Source organism: Cucumis melo, chromosome 11 (assembly GCF_025177605.1).
Source record: "Cucumis melo cultivar AY chromosome 11, USDA_Cmelo_AY_1.0, whole genome shotgun sequence".
Lineage (NCBI taxonomy): Eukaryota > Viridiplantae > Streptophyta > Magnoliopsida > Cucurbitales > Cucurbitaceae > Cucumis > Cucumis melo.
Window position 1 is genome coordinate 32,355,679 of NC_066867.1, and position 23,208 is coordinate 32,378,886.

Genomic DNA, 23,208 nt, shown 5'->3' on the forward strand with positions numbered 1-23,208 from the left:
TTATTTATTATTACAATGAAAAATTATAAAAAATAAAACATTTAACAAAATATTTTCATTTCATACGAAAATAATAAATTTTATCTTCTAGTGATTTTGTTTTATAAAACGTGAAAAGTTTGTCAAATTGTTTCTACGTTTTAAAAGACTCCATGTATAGTTATACATTTAATTATTAACTTTGGAAGGACTACTTGAACTGGATAAAAAACCTTATAAATTTATCTAGAACTATTTACAAAGATTTCAAAAAACCGAATGAATTTGCAATTTGACCAAAACATAGTAGGTCAAGTCTAGATGTCAAAGCTAAGTAATATTTACTCAAAAGGAAGAAGAGGGGAAAAGTATAATGAAAAATACAGACTCAAGGAGACCTCTTTATTTCTCTCAAAAAATAAGGGAGGGAGTAGCCTCATGGGCAAATATACTTCCATAATAAACTTTGGTCAACAAAACATCATCTAATTTCATCAAATAAAATCCCGCTTTCTGAGCTCTATTTCACCAACAACCAGATTAAAGCAAAAAGACTTGAAGAAAGATCATTTAATTGAAGATTAGCTAAAATCCAGAGATAGGATTAGTTATCTGGTCACAGATAAGTTAGGCCACCGGAAGCTCGCCACAATCACTGATGACGACCTTCTTCAACGGCCGGTCACCACGGTCTGTTTCTTGCGACTCAATTAGCTTAACTGTCTCAAACCCTTCCAAGACTTGCCCAAAAACTACATGCCTCTGATCCAGCCATGGTGTCTAGCATTCACGCAATAGATGCAAAAATAAGGACTTTGGACAACCAAATAACACAAGCTATTGAGACAGAAGAGATGGATGCTGGTTGATCATATCGTCTCCATTTCAAGTTCAATAAACTTGATTCTAATTACTAAATCCGAAACTGAAGCTAAGAAGGGTCCTACTTTTCCCTCAAGCAGATCATGGCCATGTCAAGAAACTCAACTAGGCATTATAATCTTATAAGCTAGGGCTAACAGTTGACTATAATATCAAGACCAAAGTGCAAAGTACCTTGACAGTGCATATGAAAAATTGACTTCCATTAGTATTTGGACCTGCATTCGCCATGCTGACAACTCCTGGTCCAGTATGACTCACTGCAAAGAAGAATATGTTCCAGAGTTGAGTAAAGGGGACACTAGAAGTCTAGAACACATAGACTGTAACCTTTTCAATAAATATAAAGTCAATTCTTAATAAAATATTGCATGTGTGTCAGTGTATAAGAACATATAGATCAGAATATACAGACTTTAAGAACTGATAATATTCCAATGAAAAAATGTCGAGCAAGGTGGAAGTTGTCTGTATAACAGTAAAATGTTTAGTAGAAAACTTGTCCAAGACGAGGATTAAAAGACCAACCAAGGTCACGTGTGTTTCACAATACAAATGCAACTATTCGTACTCAATAAGCACTCGATAATCAATCATACAAAATGATGGCATACCTAATAAAAACAATTTACTTGGAGAGGCAAACCATTTCATTGAATGACATAAGAAGTTTAAACAAATTCAAAGATAGTACACTAAAATCAAAATCATTTAGCCTCATAACTGAAAATTTGCATTGACATTGGATAATGCATGGCTTGGCCAAAAAATGACAGCCTAGATTGAAATTTAAAATTTGATCTGAAAAGCACCGACAGTTCCCTAAAGGTCAAATGCCTGAGTTCAACAACTAGAGCGTACATGCATGAAAGCGTTAAAAACGGCCTGATGTCGCTTCAAATTCTTGGACACAGTTCTGCATACCTAGACAAGGCCCAAAGGTTATAGTTCCACGTGCCTGGACATAGGCACAGTTCAGACACTACTTGAAATACCCAACACAACTGTGCACCATACAGCATGTAAAAACACGCCACATTGAATTTTTTCCCCTTCTTTTTTGTCTTTTTTGTACTTTTAGAAAATAATGCTACATCCTTGTGCAATTCTAGAACAACAGGCATTTTCAAAAACCCTTGTTCTAACAGAGGTCATTGCCTGTACGATGAGAGAGCAAGAGACAATTCCAAATCCTGAAGAGATACTCGCAAACTTGGGGGAAAAAGAGAATTTTTGTTCTTATCTTTTTTAGATACAATACCACTTTGCAGATGAATCAAAATGAAATAATTCAAAAGATATGAAAAAGAGGCCATGCAGTGGGGCTACAAAAATAGTTTCGAATTTGCAACAATGAAACTTAGGCTATGATCTTGAAGGGGTGGTAGTTGTTTACACCAAAATATAGCATTAAAAATGGATGACCCAAGGCTGTTACTTGATGATTTTGAGCAATTGTTGAGAAAATTACCCACAAGAAGGCAAGTTTGAAAAAATTCAGTAGAAGGTAGCCTTGAGTTAAACTACCATATAACTAAACTATAATTTTATCTTCCAAGTTAAAAAAGGAGAATTTAGATTTTGAAGAAAATGATTGAAAAGTACAGTGTCGGAAATGGTTATTTTCACGTTGTATTTATGAGATATTTCAAGGAAACAAAATTTTCATGGCAAATAACCTTAAAAATGTATGTAAATACAATTTATTAAATTAAAATATATTTAATAAGGGATATTTCCAAATATATCAAAATGAGCCAACCAATTTATAAATATAACATAATTTTACTTTCTATTTGTGATAGACCGTAAAAGGTATAATTTTACTTTCTATCTGAGTCTATCACAGATAGAAAGTAAAATTTTGTTAGATTTGTTAATATTTTCAACAGATTTGCTATTTAAAACAGTTTCCCTAATAATATTTGCAAAAAATCAATCGGTATAATTTAAGTGAAGAACTCTTCTCCTTAGACCTCCCTTTTAATTTTTCTTCATCGTTCAAGGAGATTTTTACATGATAATAATATAAACCAAGGGGGCATTTGATCCCCAACTTGCCTTAGGTGGGGTGGGCTATTATGTTATCACTCACTCAATGTTTGGATCTCCCACTATAATAGTTGAAGTTTTTTATTATAAACCCATAGATCCCATACTTAGCTACAAGAAAATTATTTGAAAATCTTCTTTGTCTACAATGTTTACTATTTTGTAAACCAACGTAAATAGTAAACACTTCAAATAAATACTATTATAACCCAAACTAAAATAATTGTACCTATATACGAACAATTAAAACCCAACGACTATAATGATCAACTGTGCCCAAAATAGCCGCTGATAACACATGGGCAATATATAACACTATTTTATAAAGAAGAAACATCTAACAACGTGGAAACTACATGACAGTAATGCAAATAGTTAAGTCATTTCTTAATAGACATGCATTATAAAATAAATTTAGGCTTCTTTGGTTAAATAGAAAGTTTGGTAGTAGACAGAAAAAGATGACAGAAAGCAGCAACTGAGGCATGAGGTACAGGATTTAACTTACAATTGAAGTTTTCATCTTTAAATGTACGGCCATATATGCTTTTGCCCCCAGTTCCCTGAAAAGTGAAAGACCTGGTTAGTAATCATTCAGAAGAATTCATCTGTTCTTTTTTTATCGGAATAAATTCAATTTATAAATAAACACATTGATATAATGGAAAACTTGGAAAAGATCTACTAAGACCCTGTTGTTAGATAATATATCAACATCGACTGTAAAACTCTCTTTTTTCTTTTTAATAATAACAAATTTCATTGGGATAAAAATGGAAGAGTACATGGTCCATTGACTGTAAACCATTTAAAGAATATCTATGTAATTCTTACTGTTTACTAATTGTGTGTTAGAAGAGAAAGGGTGTGGATGACACAAGTGTGGAGAAAGTCATTTTTTATTAAACTAAACATCCCTTTATATAGGCTTACAAAAAGTAACAATGGAATTTCAATAGTTAAGAAACCATAAATATTTTAACTCTCATAACTTCTAAGAACTCCCAGAGAACTCAATGGACACAATTTTCATATAGAAACCAAAAGTCACAAATCAATTTAATTCCTTTAACCCTTCAAATTCTCAACATTGTGTAAGTATCTTAATTCAACATCTGTCTCCCTTTTATCCAAAGAATTATCTTATATTCATAATAGACGTATAATACCATGCATAACAAGATATTATTGAACTTAAGAGCTTTCCCTTTACTTGCTCACAAATGTCAAAAGTGGCATATACTCTGACTTTGTTATCATACTATTGTCATATTCAAAGGCAATATTTCTCCTTTCCTTTTACCAGCATGAGAAACTTGCCAATATTGACAAAATCTTTCAATCAAACCAGCCAGCACTCAACCTAAAAATAGCATCTCTTAACAAAATATATCCTTTGGAGTTATTTCAGACACTGCATCATGAACAAAAACAAATGGAGAGATGGATGGTCATAGAAATTTCAAGCATTCATAATACTCCAGCTGCAAATAACGCAACCAAGTACCTCTTCTTTTTCTATTCAGGTAGGTGGGATGTTATTTATCTTGGTAACTCCACCTTAAGCTAGCATATGTTTAATTTCCAATTTCCAAAGAGCCTTTTCACTTATTCTACTGATCTTTTGGAACGTGAAAGGATTATGTATTTTCTTCAATGTCTATTACCTAGCCAGGACATTAATTTTAGAATTCTCTAGAGTTCTTCCTAAACACCTATAAATAGAGGTGTTTCTCACCTTTTGTAAGTGTCAAGTTCCAATCAAGCAAAATACCTCCGCACACAATAGGAAAACCTTATTTCAAATTTTCTCTTCATTCTAAAATTTTAGTCTAAAATCTTTCATTGTGTCCAACAAATTACACAAGCTCCCTATACGAAACCAATAATATTGTTCACAAACTCACCAACTGACAAGAAATATATTCTATTTACTGTAATCATGATTCTATGTGCATTTTGTAATTGCCTCCTAGATTAGGCAATTACAAAATGACCGATTGACAACAAAAACAGTTCGGGTATTTCAGTGAGAAACTATTTAGAACATTTTTTTGAAAAAGACTATAACAAGATATGAATTCTATTAATAAAGTCAGAGGAAAGTGAAAACAATTGACCTAGTGAAAAAAATAATAAACGATACACATGGACAAACATTAGAGAGAACTCACATTTCCCTTGTCAAAGTCACCCCCTTGTATCATGAAATCCTTGATTACACGATGAAAGGCAGAACCTTTGAATCCAAAGCCCTTCTCTCCTAATAAGGTTAGTAAAGTTAATAACATCCAGAACTGACTTGAATTTCCATGGGTAAGAGGTAAACAACTAAAAGTCTCATAATAGATATAATACCTGTGCAAAGAGCACGGAAATTCTCTGCCGTTTTGGGGACATCATCCCCAAATAATCCAATCACAATCCTCCCAGCAAGCTTCCCTACTGGATTACCAATGCTCACATCAAAATACACCTTATTTGTCACTTTCGCTTGTAAAGGAGGTACCTAAAAGCAAAGGAAAGAAGACCAATGTAGCCATTCTCAATGTAAGTAGAAACTAACTGAACAGAAAATCAGTACAATCGTTCTTATATTGGTTACCTCAGCACTAGCTCGGACGAAGCTACGAACAGAAATCCTCGAAGACAAGGGGTTCAAAGAAGTGGTGAGAGAAGGAAAGTGCAAGGAACCCGATAGAAAACTGGAGGAGGACGGCAATCGAAGCATATGAAGCTTAACCGAATTAGAGGGACCCCAAGCTTTGGTATGGGAACCAGAAGCGAAGGCAACCTTGGAGTGGGAAAAGCAAGAAAAATCAAAAGAAAAGAAAATGGAAGTAGAAGTGGAAGTGGAAAATGGAGATAAGAAGAAAAGAAGAGAGGAAAGTTTACCAGAGGCCTAGTAGCGAGAGAAGACGCCATGGATGGAGATTTGTGCTAAAGGAGAGTAGCTGCTGCTCCGTTGATAAGGCCAATAGTGTTGCTTTTGTATAAGAAGGGAACAAGAAGGGTATTTTCGGCATTGTGATCTTTTTCTCCATTGTGAGTATCGATGAGTTCGAGGACCGTAAAAATGGAAAAACAAAATGTAATTCAAAATGTTCAAAGTTACAATTTTATTAAATTATAAACAAATTGTTCCAAATATTTTTTTAATGAAACCTTAAGTATCGTCATTAATGTTTTACCAAACAATTAACCTTTTAATCTTTTAGAATATGTGTAAACTTTTTTCAAGTATAAAGACTCCAGACCTCTTGGCCTAAAAGGTTGAGGTCGGTTATTATCTAGTATCCTTAATCTCACAACAAAAAGGAAAAGAAAAACGTTGAATTTTCATATTTATGTGAATCCCATTAAATATTAGAAGATAAGATAATTTCTTGAAGAGCATTACATTCCATACATATAAAAAGACGGCAGTTTTCAAATTTTACTTTAAGTGTTGGATTCCGTCACATTGAATGGGATAGAAAACCTCCCTTTCAAATCATTCTATTTTTACATGCTTTGCTTTTGATTATATTCATACAAATAATCTCAAACTCTATAAAAGAACAAAAAAGAAAAAGAATAAAATTTCAACTCTCTTCGAAGTTCCTGTACAAAGGTTTGGTAATTTGACCAACTCAAATTTGATCATTTACAACTGCGGGAAAAAAGAAAAGAATTGGAATACATATACCGGCCACATGTTTCAACGCAGCTGACAACTCTAAGAAACCTATATACAACAACTTACAAGAGGGTTAAACAAACACGAAAACAAATAACTGCACAATCTACAAAAATGATTGGAAAAAAAAAATCAATTTCTGTTCTATATCTTGCCTAATGGATCAATCGTCTAAGCGTTGGATTTCACCCATCATAATTCGGTTGCTGGTGACTTTGAATCCGAGTAGTGCGGGATCTATCTGTCTCCCCTTCTTCCCTTTCTTTTTCCCACCTTTCCCTCCCTGCATTCCATCAGATGGCTCTGGAACTCCCGCCGTTGTCAAATGGGATTCTTGTGGAGCTGTCTTCTTCAGCATATCGATAAAAGAAGTCTCTGACACGTCGCTGTCACTACAAGAAGAAGAGCGCCGGAAACGCATCTCTTTCTTCATGGCTGCCATGTTTTCTTGGTTCACCAAGATACTAGTTGGGTCCGGTCTTCCACCTGAAACAAAGTTTCAGGATGGATCTTTTATCTTTCTAAAATATTATATAAATATATACAAAATACAAAATTCAAAATGAATAAAGAAGATAACAGAATGGATCACTTATTATTTACCATCTGAGTTCTTTCCTCTAACAACCGGATCAGGAATCAGGACAGACAATCCATCCTGGGATGCCGAAGTGCGTGAGACAGGAGGGCGTTTCAACGAAGTACTATCTTTGTTGTGAATGGTCACCCTGTTAAAAGATAGATAAATGAAATAGTTAATATAATAGATTTATATTTTTACAACTAAGGATATGTTAGTAAATAAAACTTGTTAAACTGAGGAAATTGTTAAGAAATAAGAACTTACGGGTCTTTAGCAACCTCTTCTGGAAACGTATTAGCAATTTTTTCATTGTGAAAGCCTACATTCCAAATGAAAAAATAGAACATAAGATTCCATCTTCATAATGGAAATTGATAAAAGAAAATGTCACTAGAAAACAAGAGAAAAAAAATATATACCAGCAGAACCAAGAGACGAATGCCGACTAAGGGTATGAGTATCCATTGCAAATTCCCCACGATCACCAGATGCTACTAGGTCAAGCATGCTTTCTTGAATTTGAAAGGCTTGAGTTTTCACCAAACCCTCACCTTTCAATCCTCGTGCCCTACCCTCCACCTCCAAGACGTCTCTAGTCATAGAAAGGTTACCAGCGGTAGCCATGCTAGAACTAGAGCTGTTAATTGAACCATTGGCTTTAAGACCAGACAAAATCGATGCTCCCTTGACAGCAGATACAGAATCCGACCTGTATGGGACCTTCTCATTGCTTGTCAAGCTCAAGTTGCCAGGATGCTCATCTTGCAGTGGTTCATAAGCATTAGAACCATAAGACCCCACTGGCAATGTGTTGTTCATACCTCTTTCCTTGCCTGAATGAAGAACGAACGACTGTTCAAGAGAGCCTGATCCAGAATAGAGGCCAGATGATCCTCTATTGAAAGATGCTCCACTTCCTACATCCAGGGGTTCTGTGGGTTGATGAACAGATTTCTGATTGAGTAGGTCCATTAATAACTGCTTTGACTTCTCATCATTAAGTCCATCTGACATCCATAAAGTTGGATCCTCAGAAATCATTTTAGCCTCCAACTCCCTTTTCTGTTGCTCAGCGTTGATATTGATATGCCTTTGTTGAATCCGAGACTCCATCCATTCATTTCCAAGTCGCTCATTTTTCTCAGACCAGTTGCCTTCAGCTCCATCGAAATGTGAAACATGAAACTGGTTACTGACTAGAGAGTGATGATGATTCTGTGGAATGGCACCAGGTGCATATTGCCCCACCAGTTGACCGCCAGGTGGATTATGTGCACTGGATTCTTGCAATTCTAAAGCCCGAGCACGAGCCATAGCATTAACTACATCCAGATTCATCCCCTGAGCAACGTCAGGATAGGATATTGATCTCTCGAGTGGAAGTGAAGCAGGCTCATAAAGACCTAGCCTAAACCGATCTTGAAAGGAAAGGTTGTGCTCAAGGTGATTCAACTGGTCTGCATGAGCTTGCCTCTGTTGATGCTGGTATAATTCAAATCCTGACGTTGGTAAACGTTGTGTGCCAGCATGTCCTCTGAAAAACTGCTGATCGGCCTCATCCTCTGGCCAGATAGGACCACAAACATGTCTCTTGTCCTCCATACTGGCCCTCTGCCTTAATGCCATAGACAATTGTCTCGACTGTAGCACATCCTGGTGGGCAAGTTGATTATCCAATGATTGAATGTGCCCATGCTGAACCCGAGATAATAATTCAGACAAATCTCTTTGTTCTTGGTGTGGTGGCAAGTGACCAAACTTTGCTTTGATAAGCTGCTCGAAAGATGGATCAACAGATCTTTGTTGATGATGAGATTGTTGCTGCTGTAGCTCATGTAAAAGATGTTGCTCCATTAACACCTGATCAAGAGCATTATTGGCTCTAATTGGATCAATACGTGACTGCCCAAGGCCCGAATCATGCATTTGTCGACGCAACAACTGTTCAAGCAGTGCCTGCTGGACTTGAGACTGATGTTGTTCCTGCAAAAGCTTTTGCTGCTGCTGCAACTGCTGCTGCTGTAACTGATGCTGTAACTGCAGCTGCCGTTGTTGTTGCTGTTGCATCTGCAGGTTCAAGAAATGATCAAGATCGGGTGTACTTCTATTAGCCAACAGCTGCTGCTGGTGAATAAGATTCTGTTGTTGCATATGATGATCTAAAGTAGCTTCGTTAGTGTGAGACAATAAATTCCGCTGTTGAAGTGCCTGATGATATTGGTGGGACATGAGTTGATCTGCCAAATCAAACCTATTAGATTCTTGTTCTATATGTGGCAAGGAATGAGCAACATTGGCCTCCTGGTATACACCCTGGTCAGAATGCATACTTCTTCTGTATACATCAAGCCAAGTCTCTGCATTAAGAGGTACTTCCGGCTTCCCAACTAACGATGTGGTTCTTACCATACTTGAAGGCATGTTATTAACTGACTTGGTATGTTTCGAATTTGTGACTTCAACTGGTTTCATATTTGTACCTTCCAACTCAGACCACAGCAATCCAAAAGGGTGCAACTTATTTTCATTCTGAACAGGCAGGCTGCGATCACTTAACTCATTCAAAAGAGAAGGCTGGCTGATAGAATTCACCATAGGCAGCACCCCAGGAGAGTTGGGAAATTGGTAACCATCGTTTCCAGGTCTTCCAGAAAACACAATTTCTAGAGAACAGAGAAATTGTCGTGACAAGTTTATCAAAAAAAAGGGAAAAAAACACGTTATTACAAATAAAACAAATCAACAAAGTAAAGAACACAACAAACCTTCATCCTGAGCAACAACATCATGAAAGCTTTGACCCTTGGCATGCAATTGAAATGGTGCTTCAGCTTCAGACATTCCAGATGCTATGTGTTGATTGGACAGGCTACGTAATTCAGCGAGTGTTCGATGAACCTCATTTGTTGTAGACGCATCATTCATATCAAGTGCCGGATGCTTAGAAGGTAAACTGGTCTCTATTATTCCTCCTGAGGCACCAGACTGGCCTGAAAGAGATTTCCCATCAGCACAATCAACACTTCCCTCTCTAACTTTCAAATGTGGCATAACCTCCCCCAACTCACAAAATGGGGACTCAGGGGCATCTGCCAACCGAACAGGCAGGTCTAACCCAAAGAAACCTTGTTCATACCACAAGATGATGTCAGCCCCAATAAAAGGCCCCTGTATAACCCCTTGAGGATCAAGATAGAACAAACTCAGCTCCTCAGATTTCACATCAGAACTTCTGTTTGGATTTTGCTCAGAGAAGGGAATAAAGAAAATAGAACTAGGATCATCAGAAAGCTTGGATTTGACATCAAACGAATTGGCAAACTCAATTTCATCAAAGTTCTGAGGCCTTTTATGATCAGAATCTGCATTTAGCTGAGTACCAGGTAGCCCACTGCCAATCTCCATCACACGTAGCGAGGCTGCTGTAGAAACTGTGTGGGCCAATCCACGAGAGTCTGGCATAGAAATGGCACTAGACCTTATTTCCTCTTCCTTATGGCTCACATATTTTCCTAATTCACAGAAATTACAAATGCAAAAAGAAAGCTTTCAGTCACAGATGGCAATAAGCAATATCATATTTGTTATCACCAGATAGCAAGAAGAGAAAAAAGAAATATAGGGCATAATGTTTAACCATCTAGGACATCTCTCATTGAAGGATGACTCCAAATGCTCCCGTCAATGGCATCTTGGAATGCTTCATCATTTGTAACTTCATGACCCACATCAGAAATATCTTCAATTGGAGTTTCTGCAAAGACATCCAATTTGTAAAGTATATTGGTTATCTTTGATAACTAGATAAGGAAATAGAGAGAGATTTAGACAAACAAGTGCACGGTTACAAAAACTTGTAGATCAAACTCAATACCTGCTATATTCTCGGACTCTAAAGTCAAATCCAGCGCAGCCTGATATCCATCTATGGAGTCTACATCTCCTGGGATTAGATTTCAACAAAAGTTACTTCCAAGTTCAATTTTTAAACGAATGGACAAATGCCACGGTTAATTGAATAGAAAATACCTAAAACAGATTCAGTAGGCTTCCCCTTCGTATGTGAATTGTAAACAACCCCGCTACTGGTGATTTTCCCCTTCCACATGTCACCAAGGGTACTCTGCATGAAACAAATGATGTCATGATCAGGATATTAATTAAAATTTCCGGTACATTTACCGACATCCAACATTTCAAGAAATTCATTCATTACCTCCTCTTCAGCATCCGGAGAAACAAAAGCCAATGGTTCTACAACACTAGGTTGAGTCAAAGGCTGCAATTCTTCCATATCATCAGGCATATCCGAGAACGATGGATCAGATTTCTGCCTCCTATATATGTCGAGAAGCTTACCCCTAGGGTAACAAAAAGCATGAGATGAGTATCTTGGTTTCCCAGGAACATTTTCAATCTTATCCAAGTGTGGTACTCCAATGAGACCAGTAGACGATCTCCCAATGGTATTTCCTCTTCCTCTTCCAATTGTAAATCCCAAATTAGACCCCCCATCTCCCCGCCCTCTCTCAAGTGAAAATCCGGGTGCAGCACGAAAGGAAGTTGCGCCAGCAGAATGGCTTTCCATCCTATGGCGAGGCCTCCATTTATCACGCGATTCAGATTCACGCTCAGAAGCAGGGCGATTACTACTCACTGATTGACTGTCACTGCGAACATCTTCCTTATCAGCATCTGATCGCTTGTCCATCCGTGATTCCTTTTCTTTGTCATCGGGCCCCCATCTCAACGTCCATTTGTTGTCACGCCGTGCATCATGACTAGAAGTACGACTGTCATGCCCAGAAGTACGGTTATCATGTCCAGAAGTACGACTGTCATGACCAGAAGTGCGACTATCATGCCCAGAAGTGCGACCATCGTGCCATCTGTCCGAATTAGGGAGGACTCTACCCTCCAATGTCTCCTTAGTTGACATGTTATCCATGCGTCTCTCAGTTTTCCTGCGGCGACCACTAAGTAAGCCAGTTTCTCGCTCTTCCTCTCTCCAACGGCGGCCACTTTCATTTTCAGATGTACTCTTCCTCCAATCCTTCTTGTCCTCAGACCCATCAGGGCGCCAACCCTCTTTCTGATTGAGATCAGTTGAGTTAGCAAGAGATACTGGTGTTGGAGCACGCACTTCCTGTTCCACATTAAACAGAATGCTTATCTACTGCAAAAAAATTAATGCAGGCTCTATCCAAATTCAATTTCTTCCAAAGGATTAAATAGAAGTTGTTATAATGTTAGCATTTAACAAGATATACTCCTTGTTGACAGACAACCAACACAACCTTGCGGTTAACTGGGTCTGACCAGAATCAAACGTGGCTATCAAAGGGTTGCAATTTCCTTTTTTTTTCAATGAGAAACAGAAAACTTTCGGTTTCAGACCATGAATTACCTAGATTTTCTACAAAGATCTAATAGCAATAGAAGAACGCCTGTATTTAGAAAATTCTAAAGCATCAGCCTAGACATAGTAAATATTAGGAAACTTTGGTCTAAATTATGCCCAGAAGAGACTTTTGTTCTCATAAGAAGCTAGTAGAAAGAGAAACTAACTAACAAAACTAAAATCCTTTCTAACATTTTGAGGCCAGAGCAAGAGAGATCTTAACATCTTTTTTGTACCTATTAACTTCTGCAAGAGAAACTTCTAAGATCAGCTAGAAACAAGGGAGACAGAAATGACTAAGATTCCAATTGATCCAAAATTGAATTTAACCGGTAAGAGAGCAAAGTTGAGAAGGGTAAACCACATCAATAGCTCCAATCCCCTATTCAAAATATGATACAGTTGGTGCAAGCTAAGAGGCTGGTTGACTTTCGGAAAATTATTTTTGTGAGCAGTTTTGCAAACTTATCTTTTAAAACAGTTCCCTGCTTTATAAGTTCAATTGGTTAACAAAGATATCTTATGTTACTGATATTACATTTGATTCTTGTACACATAAATTGAATACAACACACTTAAATCAGCCTATTGTGAAAAAACAAGTATAATTACAAACAATTCTTTGATTTAGAAAACATCAATCAAATAAAACAAATGCACGAGAAAAGAGTATCACTTTTTTTTTTTTTTTGCATGTTTCTCAACACTTAAAAACCTATTGTGTCAATTCTATTGTTACATTTCCAAACACGAAAGTCAACTTCTAAACATGACTAAAGACAAATTCAGGGCGTATCATCAATAGCTATCTCTTTATGCTAAAAATTAATACATTTTTTTATCTTCATTGCATTTTCGCAAATAAAGACCTCGTCTTTCAAAGTAATGGTTAGAAGAACATCTCGGGTTTGCTCTCCTTTACCTCTTTACCTCTTTACCTCTAAAAAGAGAGTTCGGAACTTCAGCAGACAACAACAAATAAATCACATTTTGAAATAAACAAAACCAAAAAATCGCATAACAAACAAGAAAACATATTTCTCTATAGAACTAAAATAAACAACATGTTGAAACTTTCCAACAACAACAACAACAAAATTATGAGTTCTTCAAATACAAAATTGAGACAAAAACAAAAACACAATCCATTCAAAAAAAACTACAATATCTCAAAAGCATAAGTAATTTGGGGTTATTATCTCAAGAAGAACGTAACATTGATTCAATAAAATAACATAACATTTCAGGTGGGAGCATAAGAGAAGCACAAACATAATACAAAGTTGGCTGGCCAAAGCCCTACTTTTGAAACCCAGAATGCAGATATGTTTCAAAAGACTTCATGTTCAAGAAAAGATTGTAGAATAAAGGCTTAAAAAGGATACATACAATCAGGAAACAAACATTTATCAAAAGAGCATTTCCAACAACAGAAAGGAGAATATATGTAATTACAAACATTTCAAAGTATTACCACCTTAGTTTCACTTGGTTTGGCATATAGCCATTGAGGGGACAAAGGTATGCTGTTCTCTGAAGCCACAGAGTCTGCAACATTTGACCATGTTAGCATTGTTAATTTTACAATAAAAATGAACAAACTCATAATCTTTAAGAAAGATACCTTTAGACTCATCAAGGAAACCCGAGAGCACCTTCTCCTCATCATTCCCTCCAGAAGCTTCCACGAGCATAAGGAAATAAGTGCTTGCAACGTTAGTAAGACAATAAATATAGCATAATAACCAAAACTAGAAAACCAATAAAGTGGCAATACATCAAACATCTAAACACAGTTAGATGACAACAAGAAATAAATAAGAATAATAATAATAATGATCGCAACAAGTGAATCAATAACCTAACAAATACAATCCTATAATAAAAATGAAAAGCCTCATAATTATCCACCATAGTCATCTCTTTAGTAAAGATTACAACCCCATAAACAAATTCGATTACGAAAAACAAACAAGCCTTACACAAGTGAACTCCAGAGGATTGAGATAGCAAATACCCAATCAATAAAACTAAACTCACCAAAACTTAAAAAGAAAATGTAGATTCGTCCAACAACAACCCAAAACATCAGTACATCTAAATTCCTCCCTTCTTCATCCAATCACCATAGAACCAAACGAAAACCAATACAACAACGAACAGAGAACAGAGATAACCATAACCAATAAAGGAAAACAGTAAAAATTCAGAAAAAGAAACCCACACGATCTGAAAACCCTAAGAAAAGGAAGAGAAAAAAAATGGTCAAGAAGTAAAACATTCAAAACCCTAATTCAAGAAGTGGAAAAATAAAGATTCAAATCCATAAGCAAAACCCATAAGCAAACCCAGGTCAGATCAAGAAAGATAAAGAAGACATTAAGTGAAACAAATTGAATCGAAGAAGACAACGGATCAAATCGATAGAGAGCAGAAAGAAGAGATAATTCAGAAAGAGAAAGAAATGTGCATATATAAATATAAATATAAAGAGAATCACAAGTACCTTTGGGGGTCCAGGAGTGATCAGAAGGGCGAGAGGAAAGAAGATCGTCGGGGAGATCGAACTTGCCGTCGGCCATGAGGGGGGGTGGGCGGATGAATAAGAGTGGGAGATCGAAAGGAAAGGCAGGATTGGGGGTTTGGGGAAGAAGTGATTTGCAGAGAGAAGCTGAAGAGAAGAGAAGGGATTGTATGAGAAAATCTAGGGGTTTGGGGAGAATGGTGAAACTGTTGCAGAGAAAGAAGAAGAAGAAGAAGAAGAATAGGAGAGAGAAAGAAGAGAAAGAGAGAAGCTGTGTGTGTGAGAGAGAAGGAAAAAGGCTAAGGGAAGGGTTTGCGTTTTGGGTGGTCAGAACAGCTAAATCAACTAACCAAGTAAATGTGATTTCTTCTCTTCTTTTTTTCTTTTTTTTTTTTTTTTCTTAATTTTCAAATTTCCATTGAAAACGGTATATATTTTATTTTGTTATATAATCTATCGATATCTTTCTTCTTCATTTTTATTTTTTTAATAATAAAGTTGTCTATCAATAATTAAAAGCATTAGATGATAAGTACTATAATTAAATGAAATTATGGTTTCAATGATATGATTTTATTTTCTTTTCAATTTGTTGGGCTTTCTGGGCCGAGGGGTTTGGTTCCTTTGTTCAATAAATGGGCTTCACCGGCCCATTGGATCGACCCTTTTTAAAAAGCTTGAATGAGCCTATGAAAGTGGTCGGGACAAAATTTCTCATGGGGGTACTTTTGTCACAAGAAATATTACAAATCCTCTTAGCTATTTAGATTTATAGATCAGATTTTTTAGTTGTAAAATTTCTAAATCGGATTAGATATAACGAAAGTGTAGTAAGTCCAAGGGCATACATAGATTTGATCCAAAAGTACAAATCTATATTTAAATTTCTAACCATTTTGATTCGGTTGATTCTCTATGTCTTAGGAATTTACTGTATTTTAAAAAATTTTAAATGTTGTTATACACTTAATATTATATACATATATCACCCGTCAATGCGGATGCCCCAACCCAAACTCCACTTAGAGCTAAATCCATAGACCTAAAATATTAGTCAGGTACAAATCAGACTTACTCAATCTTCAATAGTCAGGTTCATGATCCAACATTTGGGCTTAACTTTTTGGATCAAAGTTTGGACCAGATCACATAGTAACTACTTAGGTATCAAGAAATGATTATGGATGATAAGCAGAATATTAGACTGTGATCTCACTAATAAAAGTTGAAGGGTCGAGATATATAACCATTCCTACCAACCATCACATTTGGTTCAAAATGATATACATAAAAACAGATTATATAATATATAAAGGTTGAATAAAATCTCTGCCTAAATCTTGAGATCTAGCCGTATCTATCTATTTACTATTTAATTATGATATTTAGATAATACAAATTAATTAGTTTATATAAGATATTTTTATGTTGAGATCGTGTCATATTGGAAAAACCAATGTGACTCAACTTTCGGACTACTTCTCACGTTATCAATTGATTTTGAGATGAAACCCTACACCATCAAACATTTTAGACTTAAAATTTAAATATATATCAAAAATAAAATATGAATTTAATAGATAATTTTTTTTTTCAAAAATTAAAAATGTGTTAAATGCATATTAGATACCAAATTTGAAATTTTATATATCTATCAAACACATTAAAAAAAGTCGAATTTTGCTTGATAATCCTTTCGTATTTTCTTTTTATTTACGTTGGTTTCCATCATAAAAGAAAATTAGTATATAGTTTGGATTTTCAAAATATAACGAAAAAATGTATAATATTATGTAAAAACGAAGAGCTGAAAAAGTAGATTTTTTATTAGTTTAATTTAAAACCATTAAAAACAAAAATAAACAGTTATAAAAAAAAATATTTTTTTAAAAATAAAACTTTAGCAAATTAATTACCCTCTATAAAATAAAAAAAAAAGTAAAGATTATGATGTAAATATTTATTTTTAGTGAAATGTTCTATTTTTTATAATTTGACCAAAATAAATGTACCAAACAAAATTGGAAGTTAAAAAAAAAAAAGTAGAAAATAAAGTTGTGAGAGTAAATTTATAAATTTATATAAAGTTGTTTAGTTAATGAGAAAATATGGTGACACGTCATGCATGATGAAAATTTCATGGTGTAGATAGGCGTCGACTTTTTCAGTTAAGTTGACAAGAAAAAAAACCTCCAACTAATACGACATTCTTTCCTTTTCTTTTTAATTATTATTCTTCATTTTCTTAGGCATCTCTGGCTTAGGGTTTTATATTTATATATGATTGCCTCTACGTGCCTAATAACAACAACAATAATATTATTATATATCTAAATTTCGATACATTTTTTCTTTCTTATGATCGTATGAACACTCAATTTTATACTAGTTATATTGTCAAAAGATATGTTAATTTTGAAGTTTCACTCTTTTAACATATTCTTTAGATTGTTATTATATAATGTGTGAAGATAAGTTTTTAGATGTATTTATTAAATTTAATAATAATTATTATTAAAATTGTGTTATGTAGTTTTTGAAATCTAAGTAAATAGTTAAATTGTGTATATTAATTTTATCCAACAATTTACCATAAATATATTTTAAGATTAGTAGGTTTTAATTAAATGGAACAAATAAAATAAAACCCATTGTAATTATAAAGAGTATTAATAAGCTAAAAACAAAATTGGCTATTGTAATCAATAATTTATGACAAACGTTATCACTCATCATCGAATTTTATCCATTTGTTACCAATTTATTCGTTGCATGAGTGCGCATCTCGAGAAAATAAAATTTAGGAGTCAAACAATTTATGTTGGATTATATTCACATGACCCATTTGTTTCTTATAGACAATAGTATTCTGAGATTTAAAGATACAAAGAGAATATGGGTAGAAAATAGAAAATATCAATCGAAAACACAAGCTATTATAACACACTTTATCAACCAAAAGTTAATACCCAATCATCTATAAGTTTTCGACTAGTCTAACATTATTATATAAACATACTTTATTATATTTGTTCATCAACGACATACGCCAAAATGTATAATTGTCTCAAGATGGTTATTATGTACCGTTTTAAATTTTGTATGTTTTTTTAATAATCAGTTATACGAAGTCAAGGTACAAGGTATTTGTCCAACGATTTACATCTAGATAAAATATTGAAGTGTTTTTGTATATAATGATGCAAATTTGTTAGGTTCTATTTTTAAGTTTATTTCTATTGAAACATTTTATATTCTTCCATTGGCCCTCGATGGCTCTTAGCCTAATCATGGAGTTTATGCTTAATCACAGGCCTTTAATGTCTCTTTCGTTGAATTGTTGTGTTCAATTTAAAATTTATTGATGGTTTTTTACTTGAGGCATCTTGTTTAAATTAATAAGAATTATTTAGAAATAATTTGATTCACAATCAAAATAACATCCAAGACTTTATAGATTGGACGTATTTATATAGAATCTTACCTTTTCATTGATCTCATTATATAAATTTGTTTAAATCGAATTTAGATAAATTTCAACCTTTTTCATGTATATAATTTTGCTAAAACAACGAACCGATCGATTTATCAAAACCAAATCGATTCGGTTTGTGATATGGTTCGGTTTTTAAAAGACAAACCCTTGCAACAAAAAAAACCACCACATTCATAACAACCACCTTTGCAACAAGAACAACAACAGATAATCCTAAGATCTAATACCACCAACCAACACAAATTAAAAAACCACTTTTAAATTCAAAAGAGAGAGAGAGAGAGAGAGAGAGAGAGGTAGAGAATCTGAAGTGGAAACTGACTTAATTTACAACCAGCGATGAAGATCGTGGACTGAGAAGATTATATCCAAATCTCTTCGGAGTTGGATATCCACATCCACGGCGGAGATCAGAAGCGGTGTCGTCATCCATCTCCATCAACACGCTATAAAAACTCTCAACATCGCAAGGTAACGACAGCGGCGCTTGACAGTTGTATCCGTACTCCGCCTCCGCCTCCTCCAACAGCGATCGGAACAGAGGATGGTTCGCACACTCTGTTTTGATAACGAATCTCTGCCTCTCTGCTCCGACGTACACAGTGAAACACCCTTCCGGCGCAACTCTCCGTTTTCGGCAACGGCGGCGTTCCTTCTCGTCCTCGTCTTCTCCGCCGGAGAAGACCTCCAAGCGAGGCAAGGATTTTGTCTTCCTCGTTAAGAATCGTTTTATTCTGGTGGAGGACGGTGAATTTCCTTGCCCTCGGCCCATTGATTTGCACCGCTCCCAGGTTTTCAAGATCAATCCCTTGTTCTTCACTTTCTCTCTACTTAAATCCATGGATCAAATGTAAACGAAACTAGCGAATTTCAGAAACGAAAAATCCTTCGAATCGGAACTTAGCGAGATGATTTAAACGTAAATTGGGTTTGGTTTTGTTGAATTTGATGGAAATTAACCTCGATCGTATACTAGATAGAACAAGATCTTAACCCTAGGTCTCATTGTGTTACTCATCGTGATTAACGAAAAATCAATTCCGATGAATTTGGGGAGAAAATTAATTGAAGATGATTATGAAAAAAACAAGAAAAAAAACAAGAAAATTTCTTGAAGACTTATGAAGAAAAATGAAAGTGAATTTGAGAGAAAAGGGGGAAAGAATTTTCTTAGATTGATTGAAAATGGCGTTTGTATGAAACTGGAGGGAGGAAGAAGAGGTTTATATATAAAGCCAACCCCATGTGGAATTTTAATTTTTTATCCCTTTTTTTTCTCCGATTTCTCTCTCTTTGTATTTTTTTTAATAAAATTATTAATATTATTTTATATGACATCACTCACTTCTCAACTGCTTTGTCTCTTATTGCAAAATTTATAATGGAAAATTAAGAAAAAAAATGTATTAATATTTTAGAATAGGATTTTTAATATTTATTTATTATATTTTACAATGACTTAATGAGTCAACTACAGATAAACATACTATGGGAAATTGATACTACGGGAGAAACATACCCTTTTTATTTACTTTTTAGTTTAATTAGGAGTATTGATAACAAAAATATTGAGTTGGCCAATCAAAATCAGGTAAAACTAACTATGAAAAATTCGATAGTCCATAAATGATATTTGTTTGGGTTCAAAATCTATGTTGATCGATCGATGATTGTCTATTATTGTTTAGTTTTAAAAGGATATGTTGGTGAGGTATCGATAAACAATTCTTGAATTTTGGACATTTACTTTAATTTTTTATGTTGTTTTTCTTTTTTCTTTTTTTTTTTCTTTTATAATTGAAAAGTCTAGAAAATGAAAAAGACAAAAAAAGGAAAAGTTGTATAGAAATGAAGAAAAAAGAGATCAAAAGGCTGACACGTGTAGCCATAAAGGTAGGACACGTGTTTAGATTAATTTAATTTAATCAAGTTCAAATAAAACAAATAGCAGTAAAATCCTATACGGCAATCCGAAGTATGGCTTTGTTTAGTTAAAAGTATTGTAAACTTCGAAGTTATACAACGTGGTGGAAATATTTGAATATATAAAACTATAATACGAACATGACTCGAATAACATAAACATATACTTACGACGATGAAGCTAAAGAGATTTGAATAATCCATTACCTCACATTATTGAAGTTAAAAAGATAGATGACGTACTTGAGGTTTTAACTTTTAAGTACGTAGATTAATTTACATTTAGATTGTAAAACTTGTTACTTTTTTGTCAATCATTAATTTTCAAACATTAACATGACATGTTGATTAGACAAACTCTTTCGTAATATGACATAATTACGTGGCCTTGAGGAAAGTTTACCACTTGGGTAGAGATGAGATTGATAGATTGAGTAGGTAGACTAAAATTTAAAATTGGTGATGGAAAAAAGAAAGAACAAAGACAAAATTGTGACATTTATTATTGTAATTCAATGAATGTGCCATTAAAGGATGGTATTTATAAAAGATGCCATTCTTGATTTGTAGACAATATTTTTCTTATAGATTCACCATGCAAAAATAAATAACAAATATTTTGAAGAGTTGCTTTCATAATAGCCCTTAATGGGACTTTTATGTGAGATTGTTACTCTTTCAATAGGGAAAATATATATATAGTAGTAGCATTTTTTTTTCATACTAGCTTCTATGTTTCAAAAACGTAAACTTATTTAATTTGATTAATTTTGTCGTCGTCTTTAATAGAGAGATTTATTCTCCTTTTGTGAAGTTGCGTATAGAAGATGACAAGCTTATCTAATCATGTTACAAAATTACTCAAACTTTATATATAAGAAAAAAGATATTATAAATGTAATTAAAAGAAATAATATTAGAAATCAATGATATAAGTATAATAATGTTTATTATTAACTCAACATCTAACATTTTATTTGAAACTTCCATTGACTTGTTCATTAGATTTGGGAAAGTGATGTTATTCATCGCTGTCAACATTTAATTTGATGATCCAAATTTGAAAAATAAACAAATACAGAGAAGAAAGAAATTTGATTTGATACACAACATTGTTTTTTTTTTTTTTTTTTCTTTAAATATATTTTCAAAAGAGCACATTTGAGATAATAAATATTATAAAAAATTTAAAAGTCAACGTGTATTATTAAAAGAAAAAACAAACATAATGGCCAAAAAATCTAAAGAATACTCTTTTTCTATTGTTATGTTAATTTTTTGGTCTCTTGGATGGCATTAAAAGTCCAGGTTGTTTGTATTGAACCGCAAAGCAAAAAGGTTTGATGGTTTTCATGGGTTAATTTTGATTTAATGAAACCATTTTTAGTCAAATTCTAAGGGCCAAAATCAAAGTGTGAAATTAATTGTGATTAAAATAAGATGAAATTATGAAGAAAAACTCTGAAACAAAACAATTAAAATAATGTAAATTATTGTTTATATGATATAAGTCAATTTTAAATGAGAAATAATTATTGGTGGGGTTCATAGACTTTTTTCATTTGGAAGTATAATCCTAAAGGTTCTCATTTTTGGCTGAAAAATTAGAATAATTATTTGTAATAATTAAACTTTTGGGATTTGTTTCTTAAATATTCTAATTTGCAATTCAGTTTTGGAAATGCTTTTTAAAATGTACGTTGGCTAAATAAGAAATGAGATTAGTTTAACGATGTTAACACATAAGTTTAGATTTCTAAAAAAAAATAGTAATATGAAACAAAAGAAATACAAGGATGGTTATCAAACGAGATGACAAGTAGATGATAAAAAAAAAATTAATGAATTAGCTATCTCAAAAGATTAACTAAAATTAGAAAAAAGAAATATAAGGTTAATCAGATGAAAATCGATAGCAATCTTATGATAATCAAATTTCATGTGCAAGTATGTGAATTAATGATTTTAAACTTTTAAATTGGACTAGAAGTCCAATTTTGCTATTTTTACAGAAAGAAAATTTGAGCCATGTGTTCAAATTTTTGTTGGGGGTAATAGTAATTTTAAATGATTGGAATGGTAAGAGTAATTTTTGAAAGATGAGGAATAATAATGGTGTAAAATTAAAAAAAAATGAAAAAGAAATATGGAAATTGGAGTCAATATTAGAATGATGGTGGAGTCAATTATTGATGGGGGCAGAAATTAGTGGGTAGCTAGCTAGGAGGTGTTAGTCAAACCACATTACAAATTTGGGTTTTTAAAATATGCAATTGCAAATCACTAATTATAAATCACCACTAAACCTTATACTAATTTGATTAATCAGCTACACCCCTTTTATTTATTTGGCATACATTAGACTGTAAAGATGAAGGAGAAGCCAACTAGAGGAAGAGTTGAGACGTTCAACGTATCGACTTTTGAAAGGAAAAACTAAACTTCATATAGATAGGACATTCCATTCCCTTGAAATATAGATTGTCATGAATACATGAACCAAAATTTCATATTTAAGAATGTCTTCGCTTTTACCTTCGATTAGTTTTGACATTAAGTTCTGTGATTAAGATGGAGGAGGATAATTGAGTTTGGTGCGATAAGTATTTTCTAATTTTATGTTTTTAGCTAAGTTGCTATGTTATTATTTTTTTTTTTTATGTTACATTTAATTAGTTTTGGATGGGAG

The 23,208-nt window shown here is 33.8% G+C and overlaps 3 protein-coding genes across 3 annotated transcripts; all 3 read right to left on the reverse strand.

Moving 5' to 3' along the window:
- Nucleotides 1-350: 350 nt before the first annotated feature.
- Nucleotides 351-5,970, reverse strand: LOC103498867 (photosynthetic NDH subunit of lumenal location 5, chloroplastic). Its single transcript, XM_008461659.2, has 7 exons — nt 5,809-5,970; nt 5,519-5,707; nt 5,272-5,422; nt 5,088-5,176; nt 3,422-3,476; nt 1,036-1,121; nt 351-759 (listed from the first exon to the last, which is right to left on the reverse strand). The coding sequence occupies exons 1-7, from the start codon at nt 5,836-5,838 to the stop codon at nt 607-609; spliced, it is 753 nt and encodes a 250-aa protein (XP_008459881.1). The 5' UTR covers nt 5,839-5,970; the 3' UTR covers nt 351-606.
- A 501-nt stretch (nt 5,971-6,471) lies between these two features.
- Nucleotides 6,472-15,433, reverse strand: LOC103498868 (protein ESSENTIAL FOR POTEXVIRUS ACCUMULATION 1). The gene is made up of 12 exons (XM_008461660.3): nt 15,083-15,433; nt 14,201-14,257; nt 14,054-14,124; nt 11,392-12,321; nt 11,205-11,298; nt 11,050-11,118; nt 10,813-10,929; nt 9,941-10,687; nt 7,595-9,838; nt 7,440-7,494; nt 7,196-7,320; nt 6,472-7,078 (listed from the first exon to the last, which is right to left on the reverse strand). The coding sequence occupies exons 1-12, from the start codon at nt 15,156-15,158 to the stop codon at nt 6,756-6,758; spliced, it is 4,908 nt and encodes a 1,635-aa protein (XP_008459882.2). The 5' UTR covers nt 15,159-15,433; the 3' UTR covers nt 6,472-6,755.
- Nucleotides 15,434-18,918: 3,485 nt separating this feature from the next.
- LOC103498869 (protein SMALL AUXIN UP-REGULATED RNA 51) lies at nt 18,919-19,437 on the reverse strand. The gene has a single exon (XM_051079299.1). It carries the CDS (start codon nt 19,435-19,437, stop codon nt 18,919-18,921), a length of 519 nt encoding a protein of 172 aa, XP_050935256.1.
- Between the last annotated feature and the right edge of the window lie 3,771 nt (nt 19,438-23,208).

Bases quoted from the DNA above. Each gene is read 5' to 3' on its own strand.
- LOC103498869 (XM_051079299.1), bottom strand. From the start codon at position 19,437: ATGGATTTAAGTAGAGAGAAAGTGAAGAACAAGGGATTGATCTTGAAA.
- LOC103498867 (XM_008461659.2), bottom strand. From the start codon at position 5,838: ATGGCGTCTTCTCTCGCTACTAGGCCTCTG. The intron at 5,708-5,808 runs GTAAACTTTCCT...TCCCACTCCAAG, and splicing joins CTCTCGCTACTAGGCCTCTG to GTTGCCTTCGCTTCTGGTTC. The intron at 1,122-3,421 runs GTAAGTTAAATC...TCTTCTTTGCAG, and splicing joins TAAAGATGAAAACTTCAATT to TGAGTCATACTGGACCAGGA.
- LOC103498868 (XM_008461660.3), bottom strand. From the start codon at position 15,158: ATGGCCGACGGCAAGTTCGATCTCCCCGACGATCTTCTTTCCTCTCGC. The intron at 11,119-11,204 runs GTATTTTCTATT...ATCTAATCCCAG, and splicing joins GCCTACTGAATCTGTTTTAG to GAGATGTAGACTCCATAGAT. The intron at 7,079-7,195 runs GTAAATAATAAG...ACTTTGTTTCAG, and splicing joins TAGAGGAAAGAACTCAGATG to GTGGAAGACCGGACCCAACT.